At 26.9% G+C, this 16340-nt stretch overlaps 2 protein-coding genes across 2 annotated transcripts; both read right to left on the reverse strand.

Moving 5' to 3' along the window:
• Nucleotides 1–2982: 2982 nt before the first annotated feature.
• On the reverse strand, nucleotides 2983–7195 carry Phum_PHUM601870 (uncharacterized protein; the record flags this gene model as incomplete). Its single annotated transcript, XM_002432780.1, has 13 exons — nucleotides 2983–3132; nucleotides 3215–3409; nucleotides 3507–3852; nucleotides 3945–4256; nucleotides 4322–4705; nucleotides 4785–4960; nucleotides 5046–5273; nucleotides 5349–5507; nucleotides 5585–5854; nucleotides 5924–6264; nucleotides 6338–6602; nucleotides 6686–6909; nucleotides 6985–7195. 13 exons carry the CDS (start codon nucleotides 7193–7195, stop codon nucleotides 2983–2985), a joined length of 3261 nt encoding a protein of 1086 aa, XP_002432825.1.
• A 1799-nt stretch (nucleotides 7196–8994) lies between these two features.
• Nucleotides 8995–11966, reverse strand: Phum_PHUM601880 (paramyosin, putative; the record flags this gene model as incomplete). The annotated part of the gene is made up of 6 exons (XM_002432781.1): nucleotides 8995–9013; nucleotides 9105–10405; nucleotides 10496–10837; nucleotides 10958–11192; nucleotides 11528–11783; nucleotides 11951–11966. 6 exons carry the CDS (start codon nucleotides 11964–11966, stop codon nucleotides 8995–8997), a joined length of 2169 nt encoding a protein of 722 aa, XP_002432826.1.
• Nucleotides 11967–16340: the final 4374 nt, after the last annotated feature.

Consider the following 16340-nt stretch of genomic DNA (forward strand, 5'->3'; position numbering starts at 1 on the left):
CTCAAACACACATACAAACTCACACACACACACACACACATACAAACACACACACACACAAGCACACACACACACATACACACACATACACACATACTTAAACACACATACAAACCCAGACACTCAAACACACATACAAACACAAACTCAAACACACATACAAACACACACACACACACACATACACACATACTTAAACGCACATACAAACCCAGACACTCAAACACACATACATACACAAACTCAAACACACATACAAACACACACACAAAAGGTGTTTGTTAGATGTTTGTGTGTGTGTGTGTGTGTGTGTTTGTGTTTGTTTGTGTGACATGATAAAATGTAACTCAACATTTTACACAAGTAATATAAATATATGGAAAATTTTACTACTCCAAATACATTAACAAAAGAACGTTAATAATAATAATAATAATAGTAATACCTTTAGGAAATGTATTGCAACATAAATGCCTAAAAAATTAAAAATAACACATTTAGTTAATTAACAATTTTTAAAAATGTTTTTTAATGTTATTAATTAATTGTTTAAAAAGTTACTCATCTTTTGATTTTTCTTCCCTTTTTTCTTCTTTACAAATGAAAAATTTTGTAAAAGGACAGACGTACCTGTGTTTCGAATCAGACAAATATCATGTCTCACCTTGTCATAGATAATTTTTTATAAATTTCCGGAATGAATCGTCGTAAATTAAACCGTACGAAATTAAAAAACGTTAAAAATGATTCATGACTTACAAATTTATATATATATATAACGATAAACTTAATTAAATAAAATAAGTGAAAGTCACGATTAATGAAATCGAACGCGGGCAACGGAAAAATGAATACCAATTGAAGTGGAACGAATGTAAAAATGTAATAAAATTTGGCGGTTAAAAAAATGGCGACAAAAATCTTAACTTACTTGAGTTTTAACATTCATTCTGCTTCTCCGACCGTAAACAAATTAATTAATATGTTTTTAATGATTTTCATTAATAATAATAATAATAATAACAACAATAATAATAATGATGATGATAATAATAATAATAATCACAATAACCTGAATAATATCAATCTCACTGACTGACTGACTGATGGACTTGATGAAAACATAAGAAAAGAAAAAAAAAAAATTACATTACTGAACTTCTTCTCCTATCCCCTCCCACTCCCTCCCCCCCTTCCCGCCATACCTGTTTTCAAACGGATTCACAGTGGCGACTCTGCTTTGTATTTTCATCAATTTATTTATTTTATTTTTTTCTTTTGAATTTCTCTTTTTTATTTTTATCAAAATCATTCGTGTTAATTTGTCACGATTGTACATATAATATTTTCCATATTATTTACAATTAAAAAACATATGGAGAAAAGAATGGTAGGGGAAGAGGGGAGGGAGGGAGGGGGAAAAGTTATGGCGAGCGTTAAATGAATAATTTTTAATAAAATTATTAAATGGGGGGGAAGGGGGGAGGGAGTCGATCTCGCGTGTCGTTATCATCTCATAAAAAAAAAAAATATTTTTATGCTTTCACATACAATCGAATAAATAAAAAAACAGGAAGAGTCGCCGCCACTTTAATAAAAATGAAAGTAGAAAAGAATTATGAATTGATAAATAATTTTTGTTAATTTTGTGTTATCATCATCATCATCATCATCATCATCATCATCATCATCATCATCATCATCATCATCACCACTAAATATTTAAAGAATTGTTGAAATTGTTGTTACAACCCAAAAAAAAAACGAATAAATTTGTCAAAATATTTTTTTTTTTTTGGATTTAACAATGATAACGCATTATTCTGATAATAATAATGATAATAATAATAATAATATCAATGATAATAATAATACTAATGATGATATTAATAATAATATTTATATTTATATATTTTTTTTTCCTTAATTTAAAAATTTGATCAAAAACAATTTTAATTAAGTACGTGTCGAAAAATTTAAATTTTTTTAATTTTTATTTAATAAAAATAAATAAATAATTAAATAAATAATAAGAACGATTTTAATATAAATAAAAAACATGGATTTTAAATATAAATAACAATAAATAGTTGTTGTTGTTGTTGTTAAAATTATAAAACAATAATAAATAAATAAATAATTAATTAATTAATAATTTTTTTTTTTAACTTTTATAAATTATTAAAAACAATATTTGATGAAAGCACCATTATTATTATTATTTTTTGTTTATTTTTAATATAAAGAACAATTAATATATATTTTATATAAGGCAAATAAGCATAAATAATTTAAAGCGGGTATCGTATCAATAATAATAATAATAATAATACTAACTTTTCATTACAAATATTATAAATTTTTTTTTTTTGTTTTCTTAGGGTCCCTTTAAAAAAAGTTTTTGTTTTTTGTTTTGTTTTTAGTTTTGTTTTTGTTTTGCTTTTGTTTTGTTTTTGTTTTTGTTTTTTGTTTTTTGTTTTATTGAATCTCCCTGTGCACTTTTCGTTTTTCAAAAATTTTACTAAAGCTTTTCATTATTAAGCATTTTAGCTTTAAAAGCGAGGAGGAAAAAAAAAAAAAGAAAAAAAAACCGCGCACGTTTATAAACATTAATTAATTTTTTTTTTTTTTTTTTTTTTTTGAACGCTTAAAAGCTTAAAAGTTTTCTTCAGAGCGAAGCTTTCCTTTTTTTTTTTTTTCCTTTGAATAATAATAATAATAATATTTTTGTTTCATTTATTTATTTATTTTTTTTTCATAACGATGCCAAAAGTTGTTTTCCCGTCAACATGATTAAAGTTTTCAAATGATTTGCTTGCGCGTTGTTTTGAGCGAGTGAAAAATATTTTTCCGCTTCCTCGTAATCTTTCGGTATTATTTCTACGACTTCTTCTATGTTTAAATTTTCCACCACGTGATGTAATATTTCTGTTTAAAAAAAAATAAAACCAAAAAAGGTTAAGAAGAAAAAAAAAGAAAACTTCATTTCCCCGCTCTTGCCCCCGCTCTCCACATACCGGAAAGAATTTGTTGAATGAAAAATTTCATACGTTCGTCATTTTTACAATCGTCAATTTTTTCCAATAGTCTAACAATTAAATATTTCCATTTTTCTTTGTCTTTAATTCGCTCCTGACAAAACAAAAATAAAAAATTAATTACTCCATTTTAAAAAAAAATTCCCTCCTCTCCCCTCCTTTTCCCCCCCGATCACCTTCGAAAATTTAAATAACGGACGTGGTGCATAATCGATTAATAGATCAACGGCTTCTTCTACTGACACGGCTGACAAAATTTTCAAACTTAATTCTCCGTACACGTTTTTTTCCTTTTTCTTTTGATTATTGATTAAAAAATTTCGAACTTCTGCCAAACATTCATCCGGTAAATTTTCATAACAAATAATGCACTGAAACAAAAAAATGGAAAAAAAGGAAAAATGGAAAATTCCAACTTTTCCTCACAAATGTGAGCTGCAATAGAGTTAAAAAAAATTTTCCAAAGACCTGTAATTTGTACAAAATCATTTTCCCCTTTTTATTTTTTTCTTCCCTTTTTTCTTCGGTCGACGACGACGTTTTCGTAAACACATCTTTCAATTCGGGTGAAAATGGCGGTACCTCATTCAAATAATTCGGACGATGTTTTTGAAATAAAACCTCGGAACATTTTTCATCATCCTCTTCCCGATCCCCTTCTTCTTCCCATCCTTGCAATTGCATCAAATATATCCTTATCAATATTTTCAACGCTTCCGTCGTTTTATAATTAAATTTTTCAAAATTTTCCGCGTGGTATTTAAAATATTTTTCGAGCACGTTTTGTAAAACGAACGATGAATTTTTCCGACATCTGAAAAAATGAAAATCCGTGCGAGTTAAAACAGTTTTCTTTTTTCCAGAAAAAAAAAAAAAAAAATACAAAGAGAAAAATATCATTCCCACCCTGTCGGTACGATATCTAAAAATATTTTCAATACTTTTGACAAGCTTAAAAGTCTTTTTTCCGTCACCAACTGTGACAAAACGGATGCCAACACTTTCGGATGTATTTCTATGAGTATCATGGAAAGTTCTGTGAACATGTTCAAACCTGTCGAACCGTGATTCGAAAATAATAAGTCATAATATTGTATGAGTAAATTTTCGAGTTGTTTCGCCGACATTGTCAACAAAACCGTTTTAGCTTGTTCGCATTGATCCCTTTGTATGCACATCAAAGCAAGTGATAAAGCATCCTTATCAAAAGGTACCGAACTGAAATTCAAACGTTTTATTTAATAAAAATGGACGAATTACATTTGTAATAAATTCAATCTTACTTTTTACTCAATAAACTTTTTAATATTTTCAATATTCTATCCGTGCTGAATTCTCTTAGGACGACAGAATCCAAAACCAAATCAGAAATTGATTCTTTTTCAACCGTTTCGAGTAAATCCATTAAACTCGTTACCAGGTTTCCTATTTCCGAATTGTAAAATTCTTCTCTATTGCTCCCGGAAAATTCGTAATATTTCAAATCGTAATGAGATAATTTTTTTTTCAAAAAATATATCAATCCTTTCGTTATGTCTCCTTCCTCGTAATCATCCCTATATTTCCCGGGTACGTTATTTTTCAAATTTTTTATCCTTTTTATTATGTCGAGTATTTTATACTCGCTCATCGAGTAGTAACAATAACATGATTGATAATTTTTATTCCTGGAAAAATTTTAATAAATTTATGCTTCATGTTAGGAGGATAAGTGAACACAAATAATTAATTTAATAAATTTCTTACAAAATGTGATAATCTCCGAATAAGGCACAAGATTCTTTATATAATGATTTAACATTGTCGTTTGAATTGGGAGTCGTTGGTTTTGCATAACAAAGTGAATTTTTATTCGCATCTTTTTCCCACGACCATTCGAACGTATTTAATTTTGTTTTTAATATTAAATGTCCTTCTCCCAACTGAAAAATTACAACCGTTACTATTTTCCCTATTTGTTACGTTACCCAAATGGATTTTACACGAGATAATTATTATTATTATTACTAGTTCGCTGTACGTTAAAGGAGATTCCCATTTATTTTCTTCGGCGGATGTTAGAAAATCGTTCCAAACGGTCATAATATCCGGTAATTTCAATTGGTAAAGAGTACTCGATGATTCTTCATTGTTGGCAAAAAGTGTTAAATAATTATTTGTCAGACAACTTTGAAATAAATTAACAAAAGGATGAAGTCCAATCAAGCAAACCGGATCGGTTAAAGATGGACAATCCTGTGATTAAATTCGTTTTTAATTTTAATTTAAGAATTTTTACTCTCATCTATTTTAAAATTTTTTTTCTTTTACCACGTTTTCATTTTTTTTATATAAATGTTTAGCTGCTCTTAACGTGTACGTTTCCAAACCGATTTCTGTGATTGCATGTAAAAAACAATCTTCCAACTTGACATCAATGATTGGAGCTGTAAAAGCATATGTGAAATAATTTCCACAGGTTACTGTATCCTATAAATAAATTTTAATTTAAATGGGTTTGATTTTTCTCCAAAAGCAGAATTTGAAATTGAAAACTCATGACTTACATCATCATCTTTATTGTTATATTCGAAACATTGTAAATATCCTTCTTGTTGTGTACCGAAGAAGCAAGCGATTGACTTTAAGTTTGGATAATACTCACTTTCCAAAAGATCATTTTTATACTTTTTCAGTTTTCTTTCATGTGAATAATATGGTTTGAGAATTAAAAAAGTGAATTTTTCAATTACTTCTCGATTAGGAATGTTACCCAATGTCAAAGGAATTAAATGATATTGGCATAAATTAATCGCTTTGAATTCATTTTTAGCATTCTGAAGAATTAAAATTAATTCAAATCAATCAAAAAATTTTCTCTTTGAAAGAGGTAAATTAATACATACATTCGAAGTTGGCGATGTTGAATTTGTAACAAAATTAACAAATAAATCTTTGGTAGCTGTAAAAGGATTTTGACGAAATACATCTGATCCTCTAAATTGAAAAAGTGTTTTTTCCAATGCTATACTCGGAAATTCATGCTTGAGGGGTAAACCTTTCATGTCAATTTTCAAAATTTCAGTTTCTTCCAAATTGAAACATTCGCTTATTTTTTTTTGCAATTCTTCTTCATTATCAATGGGAAGGGGAAAATTTAATTTATCAACTTCATTTAATAATTTTTTATAATTAATCGTTTTGTATGGACTAGAATTTGTTTTTTGAACTGAAGGCTTTGGCTTTTCTAAAAACAACGAATCATTAATCTCACGATAAAAAAAACGATTGTGGTATTAAAAAAATGTATTAAAACTAACCGAATTCATCTATGCTGAATTCCTTATCGGACAAACTACATAATGGCACTGCTGATTTAATTCTAAAAATGTGTAAAAATTCATCATTTTGCACGGCGATCATATCTTCGATTATCTGATGCTTTTTTGGTGTAAATGATATGTGTAAATCGAAATTTAACTGTTTAAAATCGATAAAATGAATTTTAGATATATCATGAGTTTGAGTAATAAATAAATATATACTCAATACATTTCTACTTGATACAAGTAAATTCCCTGAAACCTGAAATAAAATATACATAAATAACCGCAAAAAAGGAATATTTGTCTTGTACTATTTATTATAATATTAAAAAATTAACTTACTGGACAGCATGAAATATATTCTGGCATGTACTGATTTGGAATTTCGACCATTTCCAGTCCATTTTGACTTTGGCTTAACGGTGTAACTCTTTCAGCAATTCTCGCTCTCATAGGAAATAAATCTTTACAATCTTTCATCGATTCCCAATTGATGTAAACTCTAGCATGAGAAACTTTGGTGCCACTTCTTGTAGTTTTAGTTTCCAATGCTGCTATATAGTTTCCTATAATTAAAAGGTCATTCATTATTGAAATGAATTATTAAAAATTAATTTCATATAAAATATTTTTTCATTTACCATTCACTGAATAAACAATTTTAACAACTTGATCGACTGTGGGTATTGTATAACCAGGATCCTTTATTTGCGATAAATCTTTAACTAAAATAGTATTATTTGGCTGTGCCAATAATAAAATATCTGGAGGAACTTCGGCTACATCCACGGACTCATCAATCGATGATATTTCTTGTTTTAAAAAATTATAAACGGATATAACTCGTACCATTTTGTTCCTGACAAAATAAAAATCAATTAATTTTTCCCTTTGTTTAAATGGTCAATCGTATACGCAAAATTTTTTTATTTATTTAACTAATGTACTCATTTCACTTTGTCTTTACAATATTACCCGTCGTAAATAAATTCACGAACGATAAAATTTTCATTGAAAATTTTACAAATTATACTAGTTCAACTTTTAAAACAATTATCAGTAACCCGTTAAGTTACCAGTGATAAATATTTTTTCCTTAAAAGAAAAATAAGAAATAATGGTAAGTAATAATAATAATTGTATAAAAATTACGTAAAATTACCCTGTTTATAATTTATCTACATCTAAAGTTGACATCAAGCGATGTAGTTAAAAAAAATTGTAAGGTAAAAGTCAAAAAAAAAAAAAAAAAAATTATTATTATTTTGTAAAACTACTTGCACCGATAAATTTTCACCTTAATAAGGTTGGCAGTACTGAAATTAATAAGAGTCGATTCGGAGGCAATCTACCAAATGTCGTACAGAAAGGTAAAGTTCAGTTTTTTTAATTATTTCTTAAAAATTTTACATCTCGTTTTTGGTTTTTTTTTTAAATTATTATTTTTAAAACAAAACATTAAATAATTTTCAATCCAACCAAGGTAATGTTTTATGTATTAATATTATCAACTCTTCAATTATGAAATCAATTACTTAACGCTTCTCCCGCCATTTTAAAAATAACGGCCATTAGGATTTCAATTTAATTTTTTTTTTTTTTGGTAGAAATAAATTTATTGAACTTGAAATAAAGTTTTATTATAGAAATAATTTGATTTATTACTTGTTAAAAAATAATTGTAATCGAGTATAAAAATAAGTTAAATTATTTTTAATAATTGGTTTATAGGATTGATAATTGCCAAGTTGCCAGGTGAGAATGGAACAAATAATTTGTGTAGGATAATAAGATATTAAATAAAAATTTGAATTTCTATTTTATTTTCATTAGGTATGGTAGTAGTACAATCAACATGTTTTTATTATTTTATATTATAACATTTAATAAAATCTTCATTTGCTTTTAGCACTCATGCTTGATTGAATTATAAAAACTTTTTCAACCAACTTCATATTTTTATATCATTCATATTTCAACAGCAGTTAATTTCAACAAACATTATCACACTTTGTTGTATTGCATCAACAAAGACAACAACAACAACAACAACAACAATCAGGTAACTAACACTTGACATTTTATTACAAAAAAAAATTCAAATTTATAAAAATAATTAGATTTTTTTTATTTGCATTTAATAATTTAAAATGTATATATGCAAATATATATATATATATATATATGTTTCATCTTAATTTATACAGAGAAATTTTTTTTTTTTTTTTTTAGATCTAATCTTGTTTTATTTACATAATTTTCAGTTATTTTGTAATTATAATTTAGTTTTAATTATTAAAATAAAATCTGGTAATAGTAGTAATAATAATAATAATTAAAATCTATAAATAAATTATAAATTTAATAATGTGTAATCTGAATTATTAGAATCTACAAAAATTTTTATTATATCACGATGTAGACAATGATCAAATAAATTATGATTGATATTTTGTTCTCTTTTAGGGATGCAGAAGAAAACTTTTCTGTCTATTTGTAAAAAATGGAACAGGGCACATACGTGTATGACTTGATGCTTTGATTCGTATTGTTTGGAAACAATCATTAGAAACAGCCCATCGAGTCCATTAACAAGAAAAAAATAACATCTTTGCCACAATGATGATTTGATTGTAGGTACACGTTATGTATTAAATTGTTTCAATTTCCCTGAGAAAGAAAAAGAAATTTTATAGAATTTCCGACCGTTTGAACAAATGATGATGTAGAAAATTTAAAGAAAATTATTATTTAAATTTACTCGTTGATTTCGGTCAGGGATTCAAATTTGATATTTTCATTTTTTCCTAATTTTTTTTTAGATCCGAATAATTCGGTTAAAAAATCGTCATTGTTTTTACGTATTAAATCTTTGTGAGAGGATTTAAATGAATTTTTAACATAAGTTTTGTCATTTTTCGAATCAGGTTCGGAATCACCGGCGGATTCTTCAGTCGAATAACTTGGATCTCGTTCATCGTCTATGGCTTTCAATGCTTTTATTAAATTTTGTTTTTGATATTCGCTTTGAAATTCTTCTAAAAATTTTGGATCCCTTCGACTTTCAGTTCGAAATGTTTTAACGTCTTGTTGCCTGGGTTTAGGTTTTGGAGTCGAGGATTTTAATTTCGAATTCGTTTTGTTTTTTTTTTCTCCTACTCCTACTCCTCCTACTCCAATGGCTGGAGTATTTGCTCTTTGATGAGTATATTTTTTCGTATCGTTTTTTAACTTGTTAAAAACTTTATCCGTTTTTTCTAATTCTTTGAGAATGTATGCATTGTCGGTGAAATTAACATATTTGAGTTCTTTTTTATCATCTAAATTGAAACCGGGTACGTCGAAAAAGGAAGGAGGATTGGAAAAATTTTCAGGTTCCGAATCCGACGAATGTGAATCCGATATGTTTGGCAAACCGTTTGATTTACTCAATTCTCTTATTTTTTCTTCTGCTTTTTTCCTTTCTTCTTGTATTTTATCTTTTAAATCGTTCCACGTTTTATTCATTGATTCGTAATTTTGTTTTTCTAATTCTGTTAATTCTGTTGAAAATTCAACACGGTCGACGACCGGAGATAAAGAAGATGATTGTTTTTTTTGTTGATCGTCAAATTTTCTTTTCGAAACGCTTCGTCTTCCTTCCCATTCGGAAACTTTCATATCATTTTCTTCGAATAATTTTTCATGACTTTCGGTTTTCATTAAATTACCACCGACGACATTTTCTAATTTTCTAGCACTTTCTTTAACTTCTTCGTAGAGTAAATTTAATTTATTTCCATTATCCGACATATCGTTTTTCCCAATTTCCTCTTCGAAATTATCAATTTTTTCTTCACTGGATTTTTCATTTGGTTCTGAGACTTCGGAATATTTAACACCTTTCATCAAAACGTTATTTTTTTTCATTTTGGACAAACTTCCGGTTTTTTTAACAGTTTCGTTATTCACGTCTAACGTATTTTTTTCTTTTTCCAGATTTGATTTTCTCGATTTCATCATTTCCGGAAATATATCCTGGGTTGGACTCGGCGTTTCATCCGATGATTCCATAATGTTTTGCTTTTCAAACAAACAAACAAACAAACAAAAATTAACGGAATGGAATAATAATAATAATAATAAAAATAATGAGAGGGAATAAAGATTTACCAATAATTCAAGTTCCGAATCTGGAGAATCGCCATTTTGAAATTTTTTTTTCTTATCATCCATACGTTCTATAAAACCATTTACGGAAACTATACCTGTTTTCGATTGGCTATCGATGGATTTATTAGCAACGACAGGTACGAGAGTTTTACTTTCACGTTTGACTAAAGTTTTACCATTTGGTACCGATTTGGTATCTTTAGAAAATAATTGACTTTCGAGTTTATTTATAACAGTTAACGCGCTATTTAAATCTTTTTGCGTTTCTTTATGTTTAAGTATTTCAACATTTAATTGATGTCTGTAATTTTTAGATTCCAGTAATATTTTTCTTGATAAAACCTTTAAAATAATATTTGGGGGGTAGTTAGTGTTAGCGTTAGGTTTGGGAGTAGTTAGCAGTAGGGGGTAGCTAGTTTTTTAAACGTCACACATTTTTAAAAAAAATATATATAGGAAAACCTGAATTTTTTCTTCTTGTTCTTTAATAACATCTTGTAAATCTTCAACTTTTTTTTGTAATTTTTCCCTTTCCAAAAGATTTTTTTCCATGCTTAGTTTTTTCAATTTCGTATAACTATCTCTTAGGGATTCCAATTCATTTTCTCTTTCTTTTAATTTCGTATTTGATTCTCTTAATTGAGCTTTAATTTGTTTATTCGATGCTTTCAGAGTTCTGATTTCTTCATTATGTGACCTAACAACAACAACAACAACAACAAACTCAAATTTCAGCGATGGTGATGATGATGGTGGTGGTTACGATCAAAAGGTATGAATACCTGATAAAAATTAAGGTTCATTTGGTACTATATGGTTCTATCGTATCGCACGGGGTCTTGAATTTTTTTTCTTTTTTTTTTTTTTTTTTTTTTTTTTTGGATACATTCTGTATTAAAAAAAAAAAGAAAAAAAAAAAATTATTATGTTTGTTTTAATTAATGAAAACAATATGACACCAATGAAACGATAGAACCTTATATTCCCATAACCTTTTTATTTAGATGATAATAATAATAATAATTAACAAACCGTATTAATTGTGGTAATTCGGCATAATTTCCTTCGTAACGTTTCAATGCACCCTCTTGTCTTTTTTGCATGTTTCTCAAAACTTTATTTTCGTTAATTAATTCGTTTAATTGTATTTGAGTTTCGTTCAATTGATTTTGTACTTGTTTTACTTTTAATAATTTTGCCGACATTATCCTTTGCGTGAATTCGCTTAAATTATTTTTCGATGCCGAATGTATAGATATTAATTTACCTTGAGACAATCTACTCGGTCCTACTTTAAATACAATAAATAATAATAATAATAATATTAATACATTATGCGATAATAAGAATGCAAACGACAACAACAACCACGTGTTGTCATTAATTCTTATCGATAAAATTGTTTTGTTTCATCAAAAAAAAAAAAATTTTATTTTTTTTATTATGGGTACCTACGCATTAACGGATGCATTTTTTTTTTATTTCCGTAGGCGCTTCTCACTTTATGATGTATTATATTTTCGTTATTATTATTATTATTATTATTATTATGACGATGAACTCCGTGACGATGTCTCCTTAAAAAAAATAAAAAAAAAAAATTATTAAAAAAAAAAATTGAAAAACATTAAAAATTTTTCGACAGGGATAAATTTTTCAAAATAAATTATTTATAATAATGATAATAATAATAATGATATTTCGTAATAGAAATAAATCGTCATTGAAATTTTATTTTTAATAGAAAAATTTTTATTTTTGTATAAAGAAAAAAAAAATTATGAAATTTGTATGGTTTCAAACGAAAACAAAAATTCGAAATTATTATTAATAGATTTAAGATTTATTTATTGTAATAATTAAGAAATTTGTAAATTGACACACACACACGTGCACGCACACGTACACATACACGCACGCATAAGCAAAATTTTTTTGTGTTTTGTGTTGACATCACGTTAATATGCGTAACTTAATTATAGTAAATATTCTCTCTCTCTCTCTCTCTCTCTCTCACACACACATACATAAAACTATTTATTATTATTATTATTATTATTATTATTACCTCGGTGAAATTTTTTCTTCGGTTATTAACGAAAGTCCACTACTACCACCACCACCACCACCACCACCGGTATCCACTTTACTCGCCATTTTTATTTAACGTGCAATACATTTTTTTCTATTCACTTTCTCCCTCTTTCACGCACTTACTCACATGTATCCCTTTAAATTAAAAATAAAAATATAAAACACTATGACGCTATTATTATATAAATATATATATATATAAAACATAAATAAACGAAAATGGCAACAACAACAACAACAACAACAAAAAACAAAACAAAAGGAAAAAAAAAAAAAAATTATTTACAGTAATACACCTAAGACTAAATTACTCGATTATTATTATTATTATCATTATTATTATTATTATTAAATGTCATTTATGGATTTGTTTACGATAGTTGTCGTTATGGTAACGGAAAATGGGGAAAATTTTTCCAATATGGTTGCGATGATGTGTATTATTAAGAGAAAAATTTTATTTCGCGACAAAAAGCTTTATCATTATTATCATTATCATTATTATTAATATAATTATTTTTATTATTATTTCGTTTCAGGAATCGATTGTTCTCCAGACGACATATTAAAATGGGGGAGGGAAAAAATCGATTTTACAGGTACAGGTAAGCTAATTATTAATCATTGTAGGTTAATTGATAACGATTGATACCTGTTAACACATTTGACTCGTTAATGAAAAAAAAGGTACAATGAAACAATGTGGTATTATGCCATCATCATCATCATCATTATTATTATTAAATTAATCAAAAAAAAAAAGAAACATGGCTGATGGATTATTGTTTGATGGAAAACAATAGATGGATATGTTATTATTTTATTTATGTCAAATCGTAATTAATAATTTTTGTCGTTTGTTTGTTTGTTCGTTGGTTTGTTTGTTTGTTTGTTTGTTTTTTTTTTTAAATCGATAAATTTACGATTACGACGACGACGACGACAGTCATTGCTATTATTATCGAATAGGAAAATTAAAAATTTTTGATCGTTTAATTAAGATAGAATGGGGAAAATTGTTCATATCATTATCATTATCAATCGGTATTGATAATATTGACTTTTCCCAAAGTTTTCTTTCTAATAATAATAATAATAATAATAATAATAATAATAATAATAATAATAAGCTTTAACGTAATTGGAATAAAAAAGCGCCAGCCATGATCACCTTTCAAAGTCATAATAAAATTTTTTTGATCTTTAAACTTTAATATGCATTTGCGTAATCTCATAATAAATACGACGAGTTTTAATTGCATTTTAAAATCCGCCATTTTTTTTTTTTTGTTTGTTTGCTTGTTTGTTTGTTTCGATTGCGAATTTCCTCTTTTTGTTTTAATGTCATGAAAGGTTAATTAATGGTTATCTATTATGTTAAAAAATGAATTAACATGATAAATCGTTAATATTATATGTTTATGTAATTATATATATATATGAGACGTGGCAGTAGACGATTCGAATAGTGGGTTTTCCTCTCTCTCTCTCTCTCTCTCTCTCTCTCTCTCTCTCTCTCTCTCTCTCTCTCTCTCTCTCTCTCTCTCTCTCTCTCTCTCTCTCTCTCTCTCTCTCTCTCTCTCTCTCTCTCTCTCTCTCTCTCTCTCTCTCTCTCTCTCTTTCTCTTTTACATATATATATATATTTCTTTTGTTTTTAACAATTACATAAGTTTACGAATTTATTTAATGTCATCTTTTTTTTTTTTTTTTTTTTTTTTTAATTTAAAACAAAAAAATTTCCATTTCGTAAAAGCGCGCGTCAATATAGGGGGGGGGGAAAAAAACGTTAATTAGTTTATAAAAAAAAAATTTAGATGTCGCTTCGATCGCCGAAGAAAAAAAAAGGTAACGTGTCACATACGCCCTTTTATCGCGTAAACATTAAAAACGTTAAATGGTATGACTGTGTCTTCGATTAGTTCATTGCCAATGGACGCCGCGATCGAGTATTTTTAATATAGGAAAAAAAATTAAAAAGTGTGATTGTTTGTTTTACATACATTCCGTGCCATGAAATATTTTATGTGAATTTAATCGTTTTAATATTATTATTATTATAAATAATTTTTCTTGTAATTGAGTGATATTATTATTATTATTATTTAAAAAAAGTGAGTTTTTTTTTTTTTTTCCGTCTGCTTTATTATATCTTTTAGTTATCTTAAATGCATATGGATTTTTCATATGGCCGGCGCCCTAAGTAACTTAACCTTTTTTTTTTTTTTTTTTTTTTTCAATTTTTCAATTTTTTATTCTCGAATTAAATCGCGTCGTATCGGTTTTTTTTTTTTTTTTTTTTATTTATCCGTTATTATTATTATTATTATTCACATAGTTTATCTAAACGTATTTTTTTTTACACGATCGATTCCATTATATTATTATTATTATTATTTTCGAATAAGACAACGTGAAAATTCAACATGCATTTTTTTTTTATTGTGGATTTGATGGTTGGTGATCGACCGAATATCATGAGTGCAAACATAACAAATTTAATGAAAATTGATTAATGTCTCGGGGGGAAGGGGGGGAGGGAGGGAAAGAGAGGGATGATTAAAAAAAAATATATGCAAACGTGTGTGTGTGTGGAATTGAAAAGATTAGATTATGTTCATGCGTGTATAAAATTTTTTAAAAGAAAAACATTTTTCCTTCTAACATTTGTTCATAATTTGTAATTTGATTCGAATATGTTTAGCAAAAGGAAAAATGTCTAAAATTTATATATTTTATTTGCTTATATGTGGCTCTTTTATTAAACAGACACAGACAGACAGACACACACACACACACACACACAGACACAAACAGGTACACATGACATCACATAATACCTATTAATAATAATAATCGATAACTTGAAATCGAAATTAAATAATTTTTTTTTTTTTATTTATCAAAGGACAACATTATCAAATTGTTTATATATCGATTAACTTAATTAACAAAATAATTGTGTTATCAATATGTTTTTCCCCCCTCCCCCCCAGCAAACTGAATTAATTTTTATTATTATTATTGTTTTTTTATATTAAATTGATAACTCGACACATAGTCAATATTTTAATTTTTTTTTTTTAACATCGACAGCAAAATATTACATGAATATTGTGTGTGTTAATTTTCTCTCTCTGTCTCTCTCTCTCTCTCTCTCTCTCTCTCTCTCTCTCTCTCTCTCTCTCTCTTTCTCGATTGATACAATGTGTGAAAAAGAAATGGTTTTCGAAATCATTCATCATCATCTCGACTTTAAATTTTAATTTTTTTTTTTTTTTTTGTTGTTGACCATGAAACAGGCCAATGTCTTACATAATATTATTTGTAGTAGCCTGAGTATTTAAATATTTTACAAACTACATGATTTGTTTTGTAAATTAGAAAAAAAAAAATAATAATAACAATAATAATAATAATGATAATAATTTGAGTCGACACAATTTATTTTGATTTTCTTTTCGTTTTGGCACATTATGAGACATTCATAGTTAATATTTTGTATTTGGGTCATTAATAGTAGTGGCACATATGTGGTCACGTGTGTCTTCATATATTTGTGTAAAGAGTTTTTATTTTCAATCGAATGATTTTTGTTATGGACTAGTATTTACTGTTAATTACCTGTTTGAAACTAACAGTAAACTATAATTTATTCTGTCTTTGGTACAATATGTTTTGACATTTGTATGCATGTGTGAATGCATGAATTTTGTAAATATTTTTTTATTGTAAGCCATCATCACCATTTT

The sequence above is a fragment of the Pediculus humanus genome, genomic scaffold, assembly GCF_000006295.1.
Source record: "Pediculus humanus corporis 1103172108318 genomic scaffold, whole genome shotgun sequence".
Lineage (NCBI taxonomy): Eukaryota > Metazoa > Arthropoda > Insecta > Psocodea > Pediculidae > Pediculus > Pediculus humanus.